Below are 21206 nucleotides of genomic sequence, written 5' to 3'. Positions count from 1 at the left end.
TACACACATTTCACCTAGACCAAACAACTTTTTCTTTTAGCAAAGTTGTAGGGCAGATTGAAATGGAGCAGAGGAAGAAGTGGAGCACAATGCTTTGCAGCCACCTGACCTCTGCCTATTAAAAGCAGACAAGGATTTCCAGGAAATTATTGGCAAACTTGACAAGGTACTCACGTGTTTAAAGTACAAGTTAGTGCAAAGGAATACTTATTTTGAAAAACACAACAGAACGGTATTGGTCAAATGTACATTTTTGTAAGCAAAGAAAAAGACAAATGGTCATCTGGTTCAATACTACTTCCATTCATTCAAATGAATTTTCATAGTTTCCAGCAAAGTCTACTTTTCCAGCATAAATCTCTTTTAATAATTATTTTGCATGTATTCACAAGGAAAAAGCAATGTGTAAGTCTCTTCTCTCCCTTTAAAAGAGCAGGGAGTTAAGGTGCACAATCCTGAAACATCTCCCATCTTGAGCCTTGGGCTACATTTCAACATTATTAATTTGATTAATTTATTCATTTGGGATGGGGGTCCACAGCTCAGCAGCAGAGCACATGCAGTGCATGCAGAAAGGACCAGGGCTGTGATGTGCATGCTGAGATCCTGGGGGGATGCAGAAAAAGTGCAGAAGGTGGTATCAAGACGTGGTGCAATTCAGCTTCTTGAGAAATTCCACGTTTTAAATTTGGGGGTTGACAAGAGAAAAAGAGCAATATTTTGACAGCTACAAAGTGTGTTGGCAATGCCTGCTAAAGAGCAAAACATGGCTGCAGTCTTGGGCACACGTGCTTGGGGAGTAGGCCTCACTTAGTAGGACTTACTTCCAAGTAAGCAAGTAATACTTGAGCAAGTTTTCTTCTACTTCCTTGCTTTTCTTTAGCTCCCTTTGGACATTCCAAATAAATTGGCGTAGGGAGGGTCAAGCTGGCAAATATTAGCTCTATCCACAATATCTCTATCCCAACAGGGCACAGCTTCAGACCAGGCTGGCAGGGAGAGGACAGCCTAGGGCAGCCTTGCTGGACTAAAAACTTCTATCATCCCTGGCTATTGCCCATGCTGGATTGGTCTGATGGGGAGTTGCAGCCCAAGCATACCTGTCCCTGAAAATATAATGAGAATGCCTGGTGGCCAACATGCTTGCTGGCCTCCCCACACGCTGCTCAGAGGGTTGAAAGCAAAGCCTTTAAGCATCGCACAAAATGTCTTTAGACTTTTATGATGAGAAAAACCAGAATAAGTGATGCAGATAGTAAATAAATTATTAAAAAATATGCAAACAGTATTCTTTTTTTGTGCAGTACACACACTTAATTCTCTGTATCCTTATTGCTTCATATATTAACCAGAATCTGTTCCAGGTTAATGTTGGCATTAAAAGGGGTGGGGGGAGTAATCTAGCTTGATGCAAGTTATCACAGCCCACTCAAAAAACAAATAAATATATTTTTGTGCTCCTGAAAAACCTGCCATATAAAAAGGGAGCATACCTGAGTATATTCACACTGTTTGAGAGTAGTCTTCGCATAGTGAAATCCTGTTTAATTTTTCCTTGCTAGATTTGCGTTTTGCTTTGCTTTCTGTTTTAGTCAGGCACCCGGAACAATTTAGGGGGGAAATGATCACAACCCCACCCCTTTGCAAAGGCAAACGCTATTTAGATGACTACATTGTGACCTGGAAATATGGGAGAAGAAAACGTTTAAAGAGGAGCTAGTCCTCACTGTGAGGACAGACTTTCCTTCTGTCCTGGACATTCAGAGCTAAGAAGTTCACTTAATGCAGCTATGTCACATCCAAACCATACATGTAAAGCACGCCTTATACCACTGTAACCGTCATGGCACCCCTCCCCCCAGAGAATCCTGGGAACTGTCATTTCCTAAGGGGTCTTCTAATAACTCTCAGCACCCTTGGCCAACTATAGTTCCCAGATTATCTGGAGGAAGCTATTAAAGTGTTCCAAGAGGGCTGTAAATGCATGGTGTGGCTGTGATAGCAACCAGATTGTTTGTGTGTGACAGTCCTCATTTAGGAAGCCAGAGCCAAGGGCTGAATTTTAGAACACTAATTCTGTTGCACTGACTTTTATCACATTCTGTCTGGCCCTTTCTCTGTATTTCTTCATACTCCAGGCAACACAAGGAAGGCTGTTAAAAAATCTTAGGAATTAAATCTCCTAGGCTGCAGCGCAGTTGCACAAACGCCATCTAGGGCAGGCCTCCTGTAGCAAGTGGGTCTTGCTAGTCTTGGGCCTGATAAGCATCAGTGAGGCATTCACAGAAGGTCAGCGGTTCGAATCCCCGCGGCGGGGTGAGCTCCCGTTGTTCGGTCCCAGCTCCTGCTCACCTAGCAGTTCAAAAGCACAGCAAAGTGCAAGTAGATAAATAGGTACTGCTCCGGTGGGAAGGTAAACGGTGTTTCCATGCGCTGCTCTGGTTTCGCCAGAAGCGGCTTAGTCATGCTGGCCACATGACCTGGAAAAACTGCGGACAAACGCCGGCTCCCTCGGCCAGTAAAGCGAGATAAGCGCCACAACCCCAGAGTCGTCCGCGACTGGACCAAACGGTCAGGGGTACCTTTACCTTTACCTATAGATGCATCAGAGTGCAGGGCAGGGTGGAGGAAAGAGCGGCAGCAAACATATTCTGCAGGCAATTGAAGTTCCTGGCCTTTCCAGGTAGGAGTAGAAAGATCTTGGCTGAAGTCCTGGAGATCCGCTGACAAATAATATAGACATCGTTGAATTAGATGAGCTAAGACTGTTGTGGCACATGACAGCATCCTGGTTTTAGATGCAACTGAGTTTTTGGTTGTGCCAGTTCTGGAAAAGTTCTTTATGGATTTCCTGTTGTTGTTTTTTACTATTATTATAATGGTCTCACACACCAGCTGAAAGCACACTGTGTAAATCCGCGGTGGGGAACCAGTGAACAGTCAGGTGTTGGTGAACTTCAACTCCCATCATCCTTGACCATTGACTGAATTGGCTGGGGCTGATGGGAGTTGGAATCCAACATCTACAGGGTCATAGGTTGCCTGTGCTGGTGTAAATATAGCTTTAGCCAGTTGAACACACTGCAGATCACCAGAATATCCCCATACCAGAGTTTGAAGAATCCCTGCCATAACCTTGCTTTATTTGCCCCCTGCCCCAACCTTCTGTGCAACTGCAGTTGATGCTGCTGTGTAGGAAAGGGCTATGGCTCAGTGCTGGATCAAATGCCTAGCATGCAGGAGGTCCCAGGTTCAACCCCTGGCATGTCCAGGTAGGGGTGAGAGAAATGCCCCTCTCTGAAATCCTGGATGGACAAGTTCTCTCAGGATAAGTCAGCTTCCTATGCTCCCTTCTGCAGGAAAAGCTCTCCAGGAACTCCACTTTGTTCCAACCCCTTGTACCTTGACAAAAAGAGTGTATGGCCTTCCCACATCAGCAGCATGGCTCACTGAAGATGAAGAGCATCTGTTACACACACAGGTTTCTGTGAGAGCTAGAGAGTTAGACATTCACATTGAAACTGACATTGCAACACTGTTCCACAGGATTTCTTCAAAAGCCACAATTATAGAAGAACCCTCAAAGTCCTTTACCACAGAAGTTAGGAGTACTGCCTTCAACTCCTCTGCAGATCAAGCATGCAAGCCAGACCACCAGTGTGCTGCTACAAAAACAGTGGGGTGTACCTGGGCATATTGCCAGAAGAGGTCAAGATGACTCCAGTGAGTGATACACACACACACACACACAGAGAGAGAGAGAGAGAGAGAGAGAGAGAGAGCGCACCCATACCAGGTTTCTAGCTGATTGGCAAAGGTGGTCTCTCCTTTACTACATGGGAAGGCATCTGAGAAGGAACCACATCACACTGAAAATGTGCAAAGAATGACTCCAGGGCTGGAGGTTGCATCTCATGTGCTTCCCGCATTTAAGGTCATCACATCACAGTGACTGCTCCAGCTCCAGCTTCAGCTTCCTAAGCATGTGCAAGCTAGCTAGCATTTGCCCCAACACATCCATGTGTCAGGACCAGGGAAGCGTCAACATGGTCTGTACATCGACAGGAGCTGCTTTGCAGTGCACAGTCACACATCCGAGGTCCGGATGCTCTCGTCATCCAGGTCAAAGGGAAATGGATGCTCTTTAAAGTTCTGGGGCTCCGACCTGTGCCGGAGACGCCCGCCCTGCGTGGCTCTAGCATCTCGCTGGGCAAACAGAGGAAAGAACTCTGAGTCCTTTGGCAGGCCAGCCTTCTGCTCTGCTGCAGGCTGCGGCTTCCCTTCCGACTGCGGCACCGGCATCCAAGGCAGCCAGCACGAGGCCGACGGGCTTTTGGCAGAGGCCTTGGGCTCTCCTCCCAGATGCTTCAGCCTCTCAATGGGAGGCATGGCTGAGCTGGGGCCTCCGCGCTTGTTCACCGAAGCAGATCTCACCAAGTCCTGCATGGGGTAGAGGGGTGTGGGGGAGAGAGGGAGAGAGAAAAGAGACACACCTTGCAGCTTATGCATGCCAAAGGGGGTGCCAGCACAGTGCCCATGGGTGCAATGGTGCCCCTGAAGTCTTCCCAGGGACCGATGAAGCCCCTGTGCTCCCTTGGTCATGTGGAATGCGGTGGTTTCCTTTTTTCCCCTTGAAAGTGACACTGTTTCCTACTTCATCTCTATGTGCTTTTTATTTTTATTTTTTATTAAAGATTTTCTTGATTTACAAAAGTGTTTGCAATGTCTCTCTCTCGTATTCCCCCCCCCCACGTAACATTTTTACAAATCAGTTTCATTTGTTGAGACATTAGGAAGAAAAGGGGGAAAGAGGTGGGGGGGGGAAGATAGGTGGGGGTGGGGTTGGGTGGCGATGTTTCTATTTTACTTACTATATATAGGGTTTGGTGTCAGTGTTGCTTGTGCAGGTTATTTGCTGTTCGCTTGTGTTCCTTTGGTGAGAGAGGTTGGGGTTGGCCTAGGGTGTGGTTATTTATTTGTGGTTGGCTGTGGTGGTCTTTGTTTTCATGTGTGAGTGGGGTGGGTGGGTGTTTTGGATCAGGTTAGCCAAATTGATTTGTATGCTGTTGGTGGATTTTTATCGTTGTCCTGTTGGGCTCTGTATGTGATAAAGGGGAGCCATACCGGGATGAAGGCGTCTTCTTCTATTTGTCCCCGTGTCAGTTTCAGTTTATTGGTTAGTTTTTCTAGTAGGGCTGTTTCCCATACTATCTGGTACCATTGGTCCATGTTTACTCCTGACAGGTCTCTCCAGTGTCTGGCTATGACGCTTCTGGCTGCTGAAAGTAGGTGGGTTATGAGTTCTTTGTGGTGTAAGTGGGCATTATTGTCTTGGAAGATGTTTAGTAAGGCCAATTCTGGGGTGATTTCTAATACTTGCTTGATTATTTTACTTATTTCTCGTATGGTTGTTGTCCAGAATGGTTGGATTTTGGGGCACTCCCACCACATGTGGAGGCATGTGCCTGTGGAGGTGCACCCTCTCCAGCATTTTGGTGAGGTTCCTGGGTGTATTAGCACTAGTTTTCTTGGTGTTAGGTACCACCTGTAGGTGATTTTCAGAGTGAGTTCTTTTCTTTTTGTTGATATGGATTTAAAGGGGGGTTTAGACCACATTTTGATCCACTGAGTGGGGTTAATCTCATAGCCTATGTCATCCTCCCAATCTCTATGTGCTTTTCAAGGTTCAGACTAATTCTACTGGATTCAACTTCCCCAATGACTAGTTGCTTAATATACATAATTTGTACAGGTTGAAGAATTCAACATTTCTTGGTGCAGAATATTAATATATTTCAGTGCAGAGCAAACTCATCCCAGGCCATAGTGAAGCTTTCCTGCAGTGAAATTGTTTTCCATATGGTCAGAATGCCTGGCAGACATTTGAGTCAACCTTCTTCAGATTGCCTTAAAAATGGATCTGATCTTGTACAGATGCATTCACATGAACCCTTTGCTGCTGGTGAGGGAGATGGGAAAGGGTTTTGGTTTTGGTCAAAAATATAACCTAAACCAGGGATGGATAGATTTCCATCTTCCATCTTTGCTTTTTCCAACAACCCTGAGGTCCACTGCTCAGAAGCCAAAGGGAAAATAGTAGCTTAGAAAGAGGGGTGGACATTGACTTAGAATTAAAGAAAAGAGCCCCTCACAGTGCACATCATGAACTTGTTTTCAGTACCAGAACTGAGATCACAGCCCTTTCATATAAAAATCTAGTCCTGGTTCCCCACCACAACCCCTCAGATTTCTTCATTTCAGCAACCTAATTTTGGAGGGAAATTGTTGCTATTGTTAAACAGTTGGGAGTCAGAAATCCCTGGCATCTCCAGGAAGGGCTGGGAGACACTCCCTGTCTGAAAGCCTGGAGAGCTGCTGCCAGTCAGTGTAGACCATCATGCGCTAGATGGATGAGTGGCTCTAACGAAGTATGAGACAAAAGCAAGCCTCAGCCAACTCCTACATGACAACCAACAACATACTGTACAAGAAGCAAAAGCTAAAGCAAAAGAGAAACCACAAAGACAGTAAGGATCTTTTTCCTCACAGAAGAAGGAACCAGAGGCAGAACTGGAGAGCAGGATGGCTCCTCCCCCAGAAGAGGAGGCAAAAGACTTGAAAGGCCCTGACTCTCAGGTGGGAAGAGTCAGCCTCCTCAATGCAGGTCCTCCAGTGCACTCCGGCTTCTCTGATCACAAGAGTCTCTACTTCTGCTTCTTCCCTCTGCAAAACAAGTTACTAGCCCTCATTGATTATGAAGGGCAAAATATTTGAAAGTGATGCATCTAATAACGGAAACCAGAGGTGGACGAGGTAGAATATCTAGGACAGGGTGCAACAAGTGTGGCCACTGAGAAACAGTTTTTTTTTATTCTGTGCTTTGGATGGGCAGTGGTTATTCCCTGGTCCTTCCACCTGTGGTCTTGGCTAAAGTCTCCTTGCAGAGCCATCCCTCGAGGGGAGTAAATAAAAGAAATGAGACTGAACTAAGTTATGCCAACTTGCAACTTGTTCCTATGTAAATAATAATAATCAGGTCCACAAAACTCGGGGCCACTAGGGGCGCATTGGAAGATGGCCGACAATAACATCTCTCCGACCCACACGAGGTAATTAAGAGGCTGTAATGGGAGTATGCAGCCTCCCTGCCCCTCCAAGGGAATGGGGGGGACTGCCCTTGCCTGCTGTGCCCATAAATCACCCCCGGATTCGAGGGGGTGAGGGCACTAGGCGGAACGCCCTTGTGTGGACTTCGGCTCTCCTGGACGCTGTCTCTGATCGCGCCACTAGCTGCAGCAACTTGAAAATAAACAATTAGGAAGAAGCAAATGCACATATTTCAAGTGAAGAATGGGGAGTAAAGACTGCTAATTGAAGGGACCTCTGTGAAAGAAGACGGGTCGGATAAACAGGAATATATCATGAGAAGACACATCAAGGCTCGGTATGTCGGCAGCGGGCCTGGATGGGGGAGGGGAAAAAACTTTTCTTTCTTTCTTCTATGTGATTAACCAATAATCCCCCCCCCCCAAGTCAGAAATGCCGATTAAATGACCTAAGCTGGATGATTTAAGACTGTGTGAAAATAAATTCTAACCAAAAGCATGTTTTAAGGAGATCGAGGAAAGTACAAGAGCTTTGGGATGACGCAGTAAAAAACAGCGTCGCCATTTTGGCAAGTTCTGTTGAAAGATTTATGTCTGAGAGGAGGAATGGATCTGTTTTTATACTGCGGGCGAACCTCCTCAGAGGACTAAAGAAGGCGACAGATTTGTGAAGATTAATGATGGAAGAGTGCTTTTATTTATGGAAGTGATGATATATGGAAACCATCTCGATATGGCTATTGGACGAACGGAAAAATTCACACAGGATTACAACTTGTTTTTACCTGCTTAAGGAGATTATCAGAAGAGGTCGCAAAGAGAAAGGAAAAATTATACAAAAATAAGAAGATGAGATGTGGGAAACAGCAAGATAGGATTGGATAGAATTATGAACATTATTTGGACAGATTTGTGGACATTAATGCAGCAGCAAGATGATGATTGGACCCCCTTCGGAACTTGAAATATGGGTACCCCCAACAAAAATTTAAAAATTCGGCTTTGTAATTTGTAATTTATGTGATGTGATTTGATTTGATTTGATTGGTCGGTTAATAAAAATTATTTATATATATAAAAAATCAGGTCCACAAAACTGGACTGCATGGGATGGGGGTGGGTTATAAAGTTGCTCCAATTTCTAGCCCCCAATTTCTGCTTAATTTCCAAGCCACAGAATTATGATTAATATCTTTTTCCCCCCAAGGAAAAGTTAAGCAAGTTTTGCCAAGTTGCTTGCAGCAGCTGTAGAGAGGCGGACAGATACATGTTCCCATTGCATAATGCTCATTAATTTCTCCGATCTCACCCGCTTTCCATTCCCGGTTTCTGTGGGATCAAGCCAGAGACTAGTAAGCTGCCTCCAGGAAGTGAGATATTTCTCAAATGTTTGCCCAAGACATTAAAATGGATGATGTCTGCTTAAGAAAACAAGCACAAAAAACTAATTAATTCTGCATGCAAAGGATATGACCTACCCTAGGGCAGCTCTTTAGGGCCTGCACAGCCCCACTGATCTCCTTGATCCAGCTGTGCATGTCCTCAGGGCTATAGGCCTGCGGAGAGAAAGAATAAAGACATCAGCCAAAAACAACACAGCCCACGAGACTCCCATCCCCAGAGCTGGATTATGCTGCACCATGACATTTCAGGCCAGGAAGAGGGTCTGCGGGTGAACTGACCTAGTGATTGACAAGTGGATAGCCTCATCCCCCAGTCAGAGCTGCCTTGTGGGGCCGGTACCCCACTCCTGCCCTAGCCAAGTGGCTACCATGTTAAAGTTCCTTCCCATCGTGTTAAATGTGAAAAGAAGGGGTCATCATGAAGAAGAGACAGCAAGACCTAATCAGATTAGACTCTAATAGGTTCTGTGTAAATTCCATGTTGGACCCAGGACTGCTGGAGATAAGCGCTAGACAATGGTTGATCTGTTTTGAAAAATATAAGGGCCCCTCCAATAGACCTGCTTATTGAGCATTCAACTGGACTTGCTTGCAAGAAGCTTATGTGGCAGTTAGCCTGTTTCCAGTCTCTCTGGAGCAATCTTCTTATTTGTTTGCAGGGCAGTGATATGACAATGAGCATTTGCCCCACATTCATTCTGATTTGCTTGCAGCATGTTTACATTTCTTCCTGTTAGTCATTTGTTCATCCACACTTTTCAATGCATTTTCTCACCTCTCCCCAAACTACAAAATCAGTGTGTTTGTTTGGTTTTTAAGTGGGTTTGTTGCACAGGGGTGACAAAGGCCTGTCTGCAAATGTAAATCCCTTCTGCAAAATAGAGAGTCTACACTACAGGCACACAAAGTTCACCTGTTGTCATGCAAACTTCCACAAGGGGACAGAAGTGAGACTTCAGAAATACATTTCTTCAAAGCACACATACACACACATCCCCCAAAAGCAACAAATCCCCAGGGCCTTTTTTTAAAAAATTAGGCTTTCTGAGAAAGGGAAGCAGTTGCCTTCCAGATGGGCAGCACAATCTGAGAATGACAGCTCAGCTACATGAGTAAGCCCCACTGAAGTCAACAGGATTTGCCCACACATAAATAACAGCTAGATCTCACCCCAAATATCAAGGGAAGGGAAAGTTCTTGTCACTGACTGCTGCTCATCACAGCAAGGGGTGAACAAACACGGAGTAGCAGGGGATGTTCTCATCCTGGCCTTGAAGAAAGACACTGGAGAAGCAGCGTGAGCTAGTGGTTATTTAATTATTTCATAAAATGTATACACCAGTTTACTGGGGGGACGACGACCTCAAAGCGGTCAGAGCAAGGGTTGCCAATGTGTCACCACGGGCAGCACAATGATACCCTTGCAATCTTCCCCTGGCGCCCGCTAAGCCCCCGAGCCCCCACCTCCTGGCCTCTTGCCTACTTTCCCTTTCCCTGAAAAAATACATAGAGCTGAAAGTGGAAGTTGGAAGAATGTCACTTCCCCCCATTTCAGCTCTACAGTATATAAGAACCTCAGAAGAGACTTCTGGATCAGGCCATTGGCCCACCTAGTCCACCATCCTGATCTCATAGTGGCCAACCAGATGCCTGTGGGAAACCTTCAAGCAGCACCTGAGTCGGAGAGCCCTGTCCCCTCCTGTGGTTTCCAGAAACACGATGGCCTCTGGCTGTGGAGGCGGAGCACAGACATTGTGGCGAGTTGCCCTGGATAGCCTTTTCCTCCATGCATTTGTCCAAGCCTCATTTAAAACCCCGCAGTTGGTGGCCATCTCTGCCTCCTGTGGCAGGGAGTTCCATAGTTTAACTCTTTCTTTTATCTGTCCTGAAACTTCCAACCTTCAGCTTCACTAGATGACCCTGTGCTATGAAGGAGGGAAAAATATTTTTTCTATCCACTTTTTCCATGCATGCACCATTTTATAGTCTTGCAAACGAACCAGTTCATGCATGAGATTCACCGATACGATCATAGGTGGATGAATCACAAATTACTACGTCCTTGTCTCAGCTTCCTGAAGGTGAAGTAGTCTCCCTACATGAGATAACACCTCCAGGTTTCTCTGTCCTCCATCAATCACGGACTGTGTGTCAGAGGGGAGGAGTATCGTTGTTAATCCGGGAGGATTGCTCTTTCAGGGCTCTGCCACCACCGGTGAACTCCGGCATTGAATGTGTTGGTCTTGTGGGGGCACCAGGGAGAGCTTGGCTGTCTGGCTGGTGTACCGACCACCCAGCGCACCTGTCAGACCTGCTGGAGGTGGCGGCGGGCTGGGTCTTGGAGTTCCTAAGCCTATTGGTTTTGGGAGACTTCAACGTCCATGCCGATGCCACCCCCTCCTCACAGGCTCTGGACCTAGTGACTTCCATGGCAACACTAGGGCTTTCCCAGTTTGTTTGGGCCCCACTCATCAAGCAGGCCACATGCTGGATTTGATCTTTGGTGCTGGCATAGATGTGATCATGCTCCCTGCTGTGGAAGTGCCATGGTCTGATTGACTTCCTGCTCCTCCCCTGCTCGGGTGGCGAGCCTATTTGGGCTCAGTAAACCAAGGCGCCCAGTTTCGATGGGGTCGCGTAGGGCGCTTAGGCACGATCTCATCGATGGCCGCCAAGAGCCGGTTATTCCAGTCCTCGACAAGGTCATCTAATGAGTCACCAGGAGGAGCAGGGTCCCGCAAGGCCTGACGGAATCTATCCTCCTCGATCCATGCCCATCTTGGCTGATTAGGGCATGTCCAGATGTCGCATGGACCCCCCTGGTTGAAATTATGAATTTGTCCCTTGGCACGGGGATATTCCCAGGGGATCTGAAGGAAGCAGTGGTGTGTCCGCTCTTAAAGAAAACTTCACTAGATCCTTTAGATCTATTCAATTACTGCCCAGTTTCAAATCTCCCATATCTGGGTAAGGTAATTGAGAGAGCGGTTGCTGAACAGCTTGGTAGGTTTCTGGAGGAAACATCGGCTTTAGGTCCATTTCAGTCCAGATTCTATCCTGGTTTTGGGACCGAGATGGCTCTGGTCGCCCTAAGAGATGATCTCTGCAGACAACTGGATCGAGGCAGGTCGGGACTGCTGATTCTCTTAGATTTGTCAGCAGCTTTTGACATGGTCAATCATGATCTTCTGGACCACCGCCTCGCAGACGTGGGGATACAGGGCATAGCCCGTAAATAGCTGTGCTCTTTTATCAGGGACAGAGGGTGGCACTAGGGAGGGAGATGTCGTTGCGCCACTCCTTGGTGTGTGGAATGCCGCAGGGTGCAATCCTCTCCCCGATGCTTTTTAACATCGTTATGCACCCCCTTGCCCAGATTGTCCGGAGCTTTGGGCAGGGTTGTCACCAATATGCTGATGACACTCAGCTCTATCTGCTGATGGATGGCCATACCGACTCGACCCCGGACACACTGACCAGATGTTTGGAAGCTGTGGCTGGATGGTTTTGTGGGAGCCGATTGAAACTAAATCCTTCGAAGACAGAGGTCCTCTGGCTGGGTCGGGATGGCATGGGGATGAGGGACCAACTCCCTTCTTTTGCAGGGGCCCAATTAGTGCCATTGCCTTCCGTTAAGAGTTTGGGTGTAATCCTTGAAGCCTCCCTTTCCATGGAGGTGCAGGTTACAGCAACAGCCAAGGTGACATTTTCCCCCCTTCGCCACATCAAGAAGTTGGTCCCTTACCTTTCCCACCCTGACCTGGCCAAAGTGATCCATCCGGCGGTCACCTCCAGTCTTGACTACTGTAATTCGCTCTATGCGGGGCTGCCCTTGAAGCTGTCCCAGAAACTCCAGCGGGTGCAGAATGCTGCAGCGAGGCCCCTCAGAGGGTCTCTGCCATGGGAGCATATTCACCCAGTGCTTTTTCATGGGAGCATATTCACCCAGTACTGGCTCCCGGTGGAGTACAGGGTCAGATTTAAGGTGCTGGTTTTGACCTTTAAAGCCCTTCGCAGCCTAGGACCCTCATACCTACGGGACGGCCTCTCCCGGTATGCCCCACGGAGGACCTTAAGGTCCATAAATAGCAACACCCTAGAGGTCCCGGGCCCTAAGGAAGTCAGATTAGCCTCAACCAGAGCCAGGGCCTGGTGGAACGCTCTGTCTCATGAGACCAGGGCCCTGCGGGATCTGATTTCTTTCTGCAGGGCCTGTAAGGCAGAGTTGTTCCGCCTGGCCTTTGGCTTGGAGTCAATTTGATTCCCTCCCCCTCTTTCTTTTTTCCTTTCTCCTCCTGTGAAAAGGCTGCATCTTAATGTTTTAATGTTGTATTTTAATCTTGGTTTTTAAATTGTATTTTAATCAACTTGTTTTTATTATTGATTGTTAGTAGCCTTGAGCCCGGTCTTGGTTGGGGAGGGTGTGGTATAAATAATAATAATAATAATAATAATAATAATAATAATTATTATTATTATTATTATTATTATTATTATTTGCCTTCCAAGGCTCAGATTAACTCCACTAGCTCCAACTTCTGCCAATATCTCTGGGAAGAGTAAAGTGACCCAAGGGGGGCACCAAATGTGCCTTTAGGCAGATAAAGGTTGGCAGCTCCCTGCATAAGAGTCTCAGACTCAAGGAGTCAGTCCCCGCTCAGCTAGGAAGCTCACTGGGGGTCCTTAGGCACATCACTCTCTCGCAGCTTAAATCTAACTCACAGGGGATAAAATTAGGCAGGTGAGGAGAGAACCATGGATGCCACACTTGGAGGCGCTTGGAGGAAAGGTGGGATACAGATTAAGTAAGTGTTTGTTCCTTTTACAGTACTGCCAAAGTACTACATCAGTGTAGCCGACATGTTGTCCTCTGGGTGTTATTGGACTACAATGCCTATGATCCCTGACCACTGATAATGCTGGCTGGGGCTGATGGGAGTTGTAGTCAACAGCATCCAGCAGGCACCATATTGGCTATCCCTCTACCACAGCGGCCAGCCCCACTTCCTGTTGTGAACAGGTGTCGTGGGAGCGGCAAAGAGGTGGAGGTACAAGACTCAGCAAGAGCAGAAGCTTCTTTGCTGTTCAGGCCGGCCAGCAAGCCAGACCTACTGCTTTACATCCTGCTTTTCCTCCAAGAAGCTCTGGGTTGTGTACTTTGAACAGAATCCAAGCATTCCTGTGGTTTGTTGGCTGCAGGAATCAACCTTTTCTTCCTGTTCCACTGAATTCCCAGAAGGCCTCTGTCCCTGGCACTTTCCCACCTTGTTGGCCCAGCTCAAGAATGGGGAACCTCAAGCATAAGCCCCAAATGTGGCCCTCCAAGGCTTTCTATCTGGCCCTTCGGACTCTCCCCAGGCCACACGCTTCCTTGCCCTGCTTCACACCCTGAGGGTCTTTACCAGGTTGGATAGAGGAGATACAGGGGGCTGCTACAACGATTGCATAGGGATTCTCCAGATTTAGGAAGGAGAAAGTGTGTGTGAACAGTAGTTGCAGGAGAATGTCACATGAAGTGGGGTTTTTAAAGGAGGCACAAGGGGTTCCATATTAAGCTGAGGTATGGATGGGCCCTGAATCAAACCGCTGGGCCCTATACTGCCTGCTCTGAATGGCAGCTGTTGTCTTGCTAACCAATATATTTTTAACTTGAGACCCCAGGGACGGAATCTGCCTACTTCTACAAACCAAACATATGATCTCTTGCTTCTGAACCAAAGTGCTGCCCAACATGATGTTGGCACGCTCTCATGCACAAGACCTTACCACACAGTTATGTGACTGATAAACAAAACTCAGCCAGGTGCAACTCCTTGACATATGCATAGAACAGCAATCTGCTTTGCAAAAACCATTCTGAAAAACATCTTTCCACCTGCTTTGTATGCAGAAGGTCCTTGGCATCTCAGGTTGGGCTAGGAGGAACTCTGAAGAGCTGCTGCCATTGACAGCACCGAGCAAAATGAAGCAGCAGTATGACTAAGCGCAAGGTACCTTCCTATGTTCCAAATGTGAGTGAACTCTATCAAAACAAACTGAAAATATTCCACATATAGAGGCTGGTGGGGGCTGACACACAGCTCTGGTGCTGTCCAACATCTGATGCTCCTTGAGTTGTCAGAGACTTGAAGTGGCCACCTTCTCTACCCTTGGGGGCTAATCCAAATGCTAGGCTAGAACAGCCTCACGACCCCTCACAAACAGGCAGGCAGACGGGGAGCACATGTTTGCATATGGCTGGCGTCAGGCATAGACATGGCTGGGGACCCAGCGAGGGCCCACAGTCCACCAGGGACCCCCAGAGAAGAGCACCTTGGAGCCTCTCTAGACTGGCAGACTGGGAGGCTGTGGGAAGCCCTGTGCACAGAATATCAGTCTGTTCGCAGAAGCTATGGCAGTTAAAATGTTACATAGCCAGGTTTTAGAGGGCTCTCCAGACTGGCAGTGGTCCCTTGGCCCTTCCAGAATGGGCATGAGACAGCAACGCAATGCATGCAAAACACACAGAGAGATCTGACTGGGCTGTGCTTTGATGCAGACATGCGGCTGCTGGTCACCAGTAATGGCACCCTTGAGTCATGCTGCCCATGTCCTCCTTGGAACACGCAGTTGTAGTCACCCATGGCTTTCTCCTGCTAGCAGCAGCCAATGATACATACATTGATATATTATGGGGAAAGGAGGCAGATGATGAAGTGAAGATGCCAGATTCGGGCAACATCCTGTATTTGCCTTAACATGAAGATGGATCCTGTTTGTTATTTTCCCTTGCATTACAGTTGCTTTGAGGGTGTGTCTGGAGGATAAGGCCACTAACCACAAGGCCTATGTTCTATCCCAGCAGCAGAGGAGGTGTCCCTCTGACTACCAGCTGAGGGGAATCACAAGCGGAAAGAGTGGCACTCAGGTCTTGCTGGCAAGCTTCCAATGGGCATCTGGCGGCTACTGCAGAACATAATGCTGGACTAGACAGGCCTTTGGAATGGTCTAGCAGGCTCTTCTTATGTCCATGGGACACCCATGTCCCAATAGGAGCAGCTGGTCTCTATTTTCTGGAACTTGTCTCTGGAAAAACTACTGCCCACATTTCTGGACTTTGCAGGATACCTTGAGATGCTAAGATTCACCCAGAAGGATCGTAGCTCAGTGGAAGAGCATCTGTTTTGCATGCAGAAGGTTCCAGGTTCAATCCTGGCCATCTCTGGGTAGGGATGCCTGACATCCTAGAGAGCCACTGCCAATCAGTGTGGACAATAATGAGCTCCAGGGACCAATGAGTTTGACTCAGGATAAGGCTCTTAGTCTATATTCCTAATGGTCTCAAAACTGAGGTGCTAAAATCTTCACTCCTGCCCTCCCCCCAAAATTTCTAAAATATCTTAATACTAATACTAAATGATGTTAACATTGTTACTTATATTGGTGGTGGCAGGTATGGGATTATGCCCCAAGATCTGGTGATGGCCAATCAACCTTAAAAGGAAATCAAATTCACAGAGGATAAAGTTACAAATTGCTTTGAGTTGTGATGGCCATATGCCACAACATGCCAATGAATACCAGCCACTGGAGAACACAAGTGGAAGAGGGCTGCTGGTGGGCTTCCTTCCCATAAGCTACTTTAGGAAACAGGATGCCGAATGAGCATTGGCTTTGAGCTCTTCCTATGTTCGTAAGGCGGCATTCAGGATTCCCTGCTATTTTATCCTCACAAATCTGTGAGACAAGTTAGGCTGAAAGAGAGCATCAGCCCATCCAACATCATCCCATGAGCCTCTTGGTTGAGTGGGGCTTTGAGCCCAGGTCTCCTTGGCTAGTCTGACTCTCTTAGCACGACTCCACAGGTGCACATACAGGGAGCGGCAAGGAATAGTGCACTGCACAGCTTGAGGTATATGCTGGACTCTTGAGCACCCTGTGCAAAACCCCAACTCTGTCCACTTTCCTTGTTGCTGAAGGCTCTAAGCCAGGAAACAGGGAAGCTGTTGCCCTCTGGGTGTCATTGGACCATGAATCTCATAAGCCTTAGGCACTGTGGCCAAAGGGCAGAGATGGTGGGAGGGCCAGTTGTTCCCTATCTCTACTAGAAATGGCTGACCTGTGCAGTTCTCCAATGTACAGTGCTCCCATTCACGTCCGTGGGGATTGCACAAAGTAGCTTTCAGGTGGATTGCGTATTTAGGAAGCTTCCTCCCCAACGGTGCATAACACAGGAAACATAAATGGAGAAGTCTTCTTCAAAGAAGACCTAGACCAGCTCTACCACACACTGTACATGTGAACAATCCCCATCTTTATGGTTCCCTTTTGCACCTGCACAAATAACTTTCACTATAAATATAATGGAATGGAGAAGTGAAATAGCTGCAAAAGCAGGCTGCCCTTAGTATGGAGGGCCCCAGAGGCCAAAAAGGAACTGTGTACAAAGTCTCAGCTCACTCAACCCTTTCTGCTTGAAAGGTTGTCAGCAAAGCATCCTGTTTGGCAGGGCAAGACCAGAGTTAACTGTTAAGGGCTAAATTTACTGTAGAGAAAAATAAACTTAAAAACAAACACAGTCCTCCCAACTGGGAACCAATTCTGAAATTGCATAATGTGTGCTGATCACTTGAGGACCAGTATACACTGATGTAGGGACACGGGTGGCGCTGTGGGTTAAACCACAGAACCTAGGACTTGCCGATCAGAAGGTCGGTGGTTTGAATCTCCGTGACAGGGTGAGCTCCCATTGCTCAGTCCCTGCTCCTGCCAACCTAGCAGTTCGAAAGCACGTCAAAGTGCAAGTAGATAAATAGGTACCACTCCGGCAGGAAGGTAAATGGCGTTTCTGTGCGCTGCTCTGGTTCGCCAGAAGCGGCTTAGTCATGCTGGCCACATGACCCGGAAGCTGTACACCAGCTCCCTCGGCCAATAAAGCAAGATGAGCGCCGCAACCCCAGAGTCGGTCACAACTGGACCTAATGGTCAGGGGTCCCTTTACCTTTACCTTTACACACTGATGTATATTTATCACTATAGAAATATTCTGGTTAGATAGTAGGCATGGATGGAATTGCCAATTTTGGCTTCTCTCAAGTTTCTCATTTCCACATTGGTTTGTGGTATTTTTTAACCAGTCATGAAAATTCATCAGCATTTTAGTGCAAATTTATTCTACTTTACACATTTATGTATGGAATTTCATTGAGTCGGTCTATCTATCTATATCTATCTATCTATCATCTATCATCTATCTATCTATCTATCTATCTATCTATCTATCTATCTATCTATCTATCATCTATCATCTATCTATCTATCTATCTATCTATCTATCTATCTATCTATCTATCCTCTATCTATCTATCTATCTATCATCTATCTATCTATCATCTATCTATCTATCTATCGTATATATTCGTAACACAGACTTTCCAAATATGTATGTTATTTGTTGTGTTATTTCCCCCAATACATGTATCTTTACGCAGAGGCAGTTTTAGGGGAGCGTGACCAGTACAGTACTGGGTGCTACATTGCAGGGACAACACAACAATGCTCTAGAACAGAGTGCAAGAGGTGGGGGGGGGCAATAAATTTTAGCACTGAACAGGGTGCTGCTGAAATTTGAGAGCCTAAAGTCCGCCACTGCTTTGTGCACACTTTACTGTATTATATGCATTTTCCTACATGCTACTTGGCTGGAGAACTGCAGTGCAAAATTTGGAGAAGTGTAAATTTTGAAGAATGCCTGTGTTTCAGTTCTCATACTGTTTTAGAAAAATGTAAATTTGCTAGGTTTACTTTTAAACATTAACTGAATCGAATTTCTCCCCCATCTCTACACAGAGGAGTCTTCTGAGGACTATGACTCATCAAATGCAGCACAGAGATATTCTGGGGGATGTTCTGGGGTGCAGGTAGACCCTGGTGTGAAGGACAGACCATTGGGTCATCCTCCTGGAGGCTCTTCACCAATCACAGCAGGGAGGAGAAACGGCCCATCAGGAGAGAGTGAGGAGGGTAAAGAGAGAAACCGGCATTCTAACTGGCAGGGTGTGGTCCAGGGAAGTAGCTAAGGGTGTGTGGGGCAGAATTAACTGGTTTAATTTCCTCATGTGGAGCGAAGAGGGCTAGAGATGTTTTACAGGCAGAGTAAAAGCAGACAGCCATTCTAGGAAAAAATAGACTTAATAGCAGCAATTCTGTTGTGGAGGTAAGAGTTCTTGTTTAAACCTGAAACAGTATTTCTGACAGAAAATAAGTATTATGCCTTTAACAGCAAAGCCGTCAAGGTTTATCCTTCATGCTGTGTTTATTAATAATAATTAAAAGATCAATTCCATTGTGCCGCAACTTCAAGGATAAAGTTGTCACAGGAGCCTCTATAGCTGCAGATTTACATTATATGCTACCACATAAAGTTAAAACATGAATTATTGGTTGTTATAGACAGGGAGAGACCAAGGCTTAAAAACCCTAGACTTGGTCGTGTTTCCCCTTTCCCATTTGCTACATCTGTCGGTGCCTGAACAGCAGTCGGCCACATGTCAGCCAGGCTCTTTGGGCTGCTGGTACCATATTTTTTGCTCCATAAGACGCACCTTTTCCCTCTTAAAAACTAAGGGGGGGGGGCGGGGAGTCTGTGTGTCCTATGGAGCGAATGCAGGGGGGAGGCAGGCAGGAAAAGCCCCCAAGAGCCGCACACAAGCTCCGCACGGCTCTTGCGGGCTTTTCCCCAGGAGGGAGAAGGGACTGACGCGGCCAGTCAGTTCCTTGTCCCTCCTCGTAGAAAAGCCCGCAGGAGCCGCGCACCCTTTAAAGAGCGCGCCACTCTTGGGGGCTTTTCCCCGAGGAGAAAAGCCCCTAGGAGCTGCACGCTCCTTAAAGGGTGCTGCTTTAGCCATGTGCAGCCTCTCCGGCCCAGGACAGCGAGCGGAACCATCCCGCTGGTTGTCTTGGCTTCTGCCATAGCTGCGCACAGCTTCTCCCGGCCGGAGAGGCTGCGCGCAGTTAAAGCAGCCAGGACAGAAGCTAAGCCAGCCAGCAGGATGGTTCCGCTGGCTGTCTTGGCTTCTGCCATAGCCACGCACAGCCTCTCCCGGAAGCCAGAGGAAGCCAGGACAGTGAGCGGGATCCTGCTGGCTTTGCTCTTTGGGGCTGGGGGGAAACCCGGGCTTCCCCCGGCAGCCCCGAGAAGCTCTGGGAGAAGCGGACAGGTTGCGCGCAGCCTGTCCGCTGCTCTTTGGGGCTGGGGAAATAATATTTTTTCTTGATTTCCCCCTCTAAAAACTAGGTGCGCCTTATGGTAAGGTGGATCTTATGGAGTGAAAAATACGGTAATTCTTAAGTCTCCCTGAAGAGGAAGTCAGAGAAAGCTGAGGAGATTCCAGAGCTCCTGGCCATCTTCCCCCATCCCAGCTTTATGCCAGCATTCTCCAACCTGGTGCCCTGCAGATGGTTTTGGACTGCAACTCCCATCAGGCCCAGTCAATGCAGCCGTCTGACCTGGAAGAAGGCAAAGGAGTCTTAAAGGGTCCCTGATGCCAGACTTCGTAAAGGATTTTCTCTCCAAGAAACTCCTAGGATGCTTCCCCAAAACTGCCCTACCTGCCAAGTCTCCACTGGTCAGTAAGGAGGGTATTTTACCTGGATATAGAAGGTCCTGTAGCTCGTTGTGATTTCAAAGAGATTGTCCCGCATTAGAAGATCACTAGAAAACACAGAAGGAAAAGCCGACCTGTTGACACCACACTTTTCTTCTTTAAGTGAGTTATTTTACAAAAGTGTTGCAGTATTCCTTTGGCAAGACATTAAATGGCTAATGCACCATGTCATGAGACAAAGGTTCTTAAGAGCAGGAGCAGTAAGGCAAGGACTACAAGGCCTACACAATCATTCATTAACTGCTAACTGTTAACAGCAAACTGCTGAATCATTATGACTCATCTACAGGATGACTCATTCTCTCTATAGATTTGCATCCTGTTTGCAGGCAGGCCCAGTGTAGTGCCTGTGCCTGTGTGTCTTGTTGCAGACAGAGTGGCTCCAGGACTCTGGTTAATCAGTGACTATGACTGTGGCTCTGTGAAGAGTCAGATAGCTGCTATGAGCACTCTGTGTATGCTCTTTATCTATGCTGTTTCTGAAAAAGTTTATTTTCTTAAGTAAAAGTTTTATTCGGTTTATGAAGAAGATTCTGTGGTGATTAATTTACCGCTGCGTGACACACCATGTAATAGGAATACACACATGCACACACGTGCCAGCAAAAAACAACAGTTCTCCCACACTATTAAGTTATCTTCTGGAACACAAAATAAACCTGCAACCACCAGTGAGAGAACAGCTGCTTTGCCTGCAGAAATTCCAAGTTTCCCTTCCCAGCATGACCTACCCGGACCCTGAGATCATCTTCTGAGCCTCTTCATCATGTGCCTCCTCCAGAAGAGGTCTGGAAGGCGGCAACACAAGAACAGGCCTTTTCTGCAGTGGCTCCCATTTGTGGAATGCTCTTATACATCTTTAGGCACCAGTCAAAAACGACATTTAAATGTATTGGGGGGTTATTGGTTTGTTTTTTGTTCTTATTTTTATTATGTATCTTATGTTTTTATATTGTAATTTTATTTTGTGAACTGTATACAAATTTGAAGAAGACGGAATGAGAGAGACTTGGTTTAGGTCCATGGTCTGTGAGAGAGGGTTTAAACTTCTA

At 47.0% G+C, this 21206-nt stretch overlaps 1 protein-coding gene across 3 annotated transcripts in view; it reads right to left on the bottom strand.

Moving 5' to 3' along the window:
* Window positions 1–282: 282 nt before the first annotated feature.
* PLEKHA2 (pleckstrin homology domain containing A2) overlaps window positions 283–21206 on the bottom strand; it is a 90967-nt gene continuing 70043 nt past the window's right edge. For all 3 annotated transcript variants that reach the window (XM_083588883.1, XM_083588882.1, XM_083588884.1), the window contains 3 exons: window positions 20138–20201; window positions 8585–8662; window positions 283–4440 (listed from right to left, as the gene is read on the bottom strand). In XM_083588883.1, coding sequence (XP_083445009.1) covers window positions 4087–4440; window positions 8585–8662; window positions 20138–20201 — 496 coding nt within the window. In that variant the 3' untranslated portion in view covers window positions 283–4086. The remainder of the gene's footprint in view (window positions 4441–8584; window positions 8663–20137; window positions 20202–21206) is intronic.

Source organism: Podarcis filfolensis, assembly GCF_964270895.1.
Source record: "Podarcis filfolensis genome assembly, chromosome: 15".
Classification (NCBI taxonomy): Eukaryota; Metazoa; Chordata; class Lepidosauria; order Squamata; family Lacertidae; genus Podarcis; species Podarcis filfolensis.
This window is presented reverse-complemented; position numbering and strand designations above follow the sequence as displayed.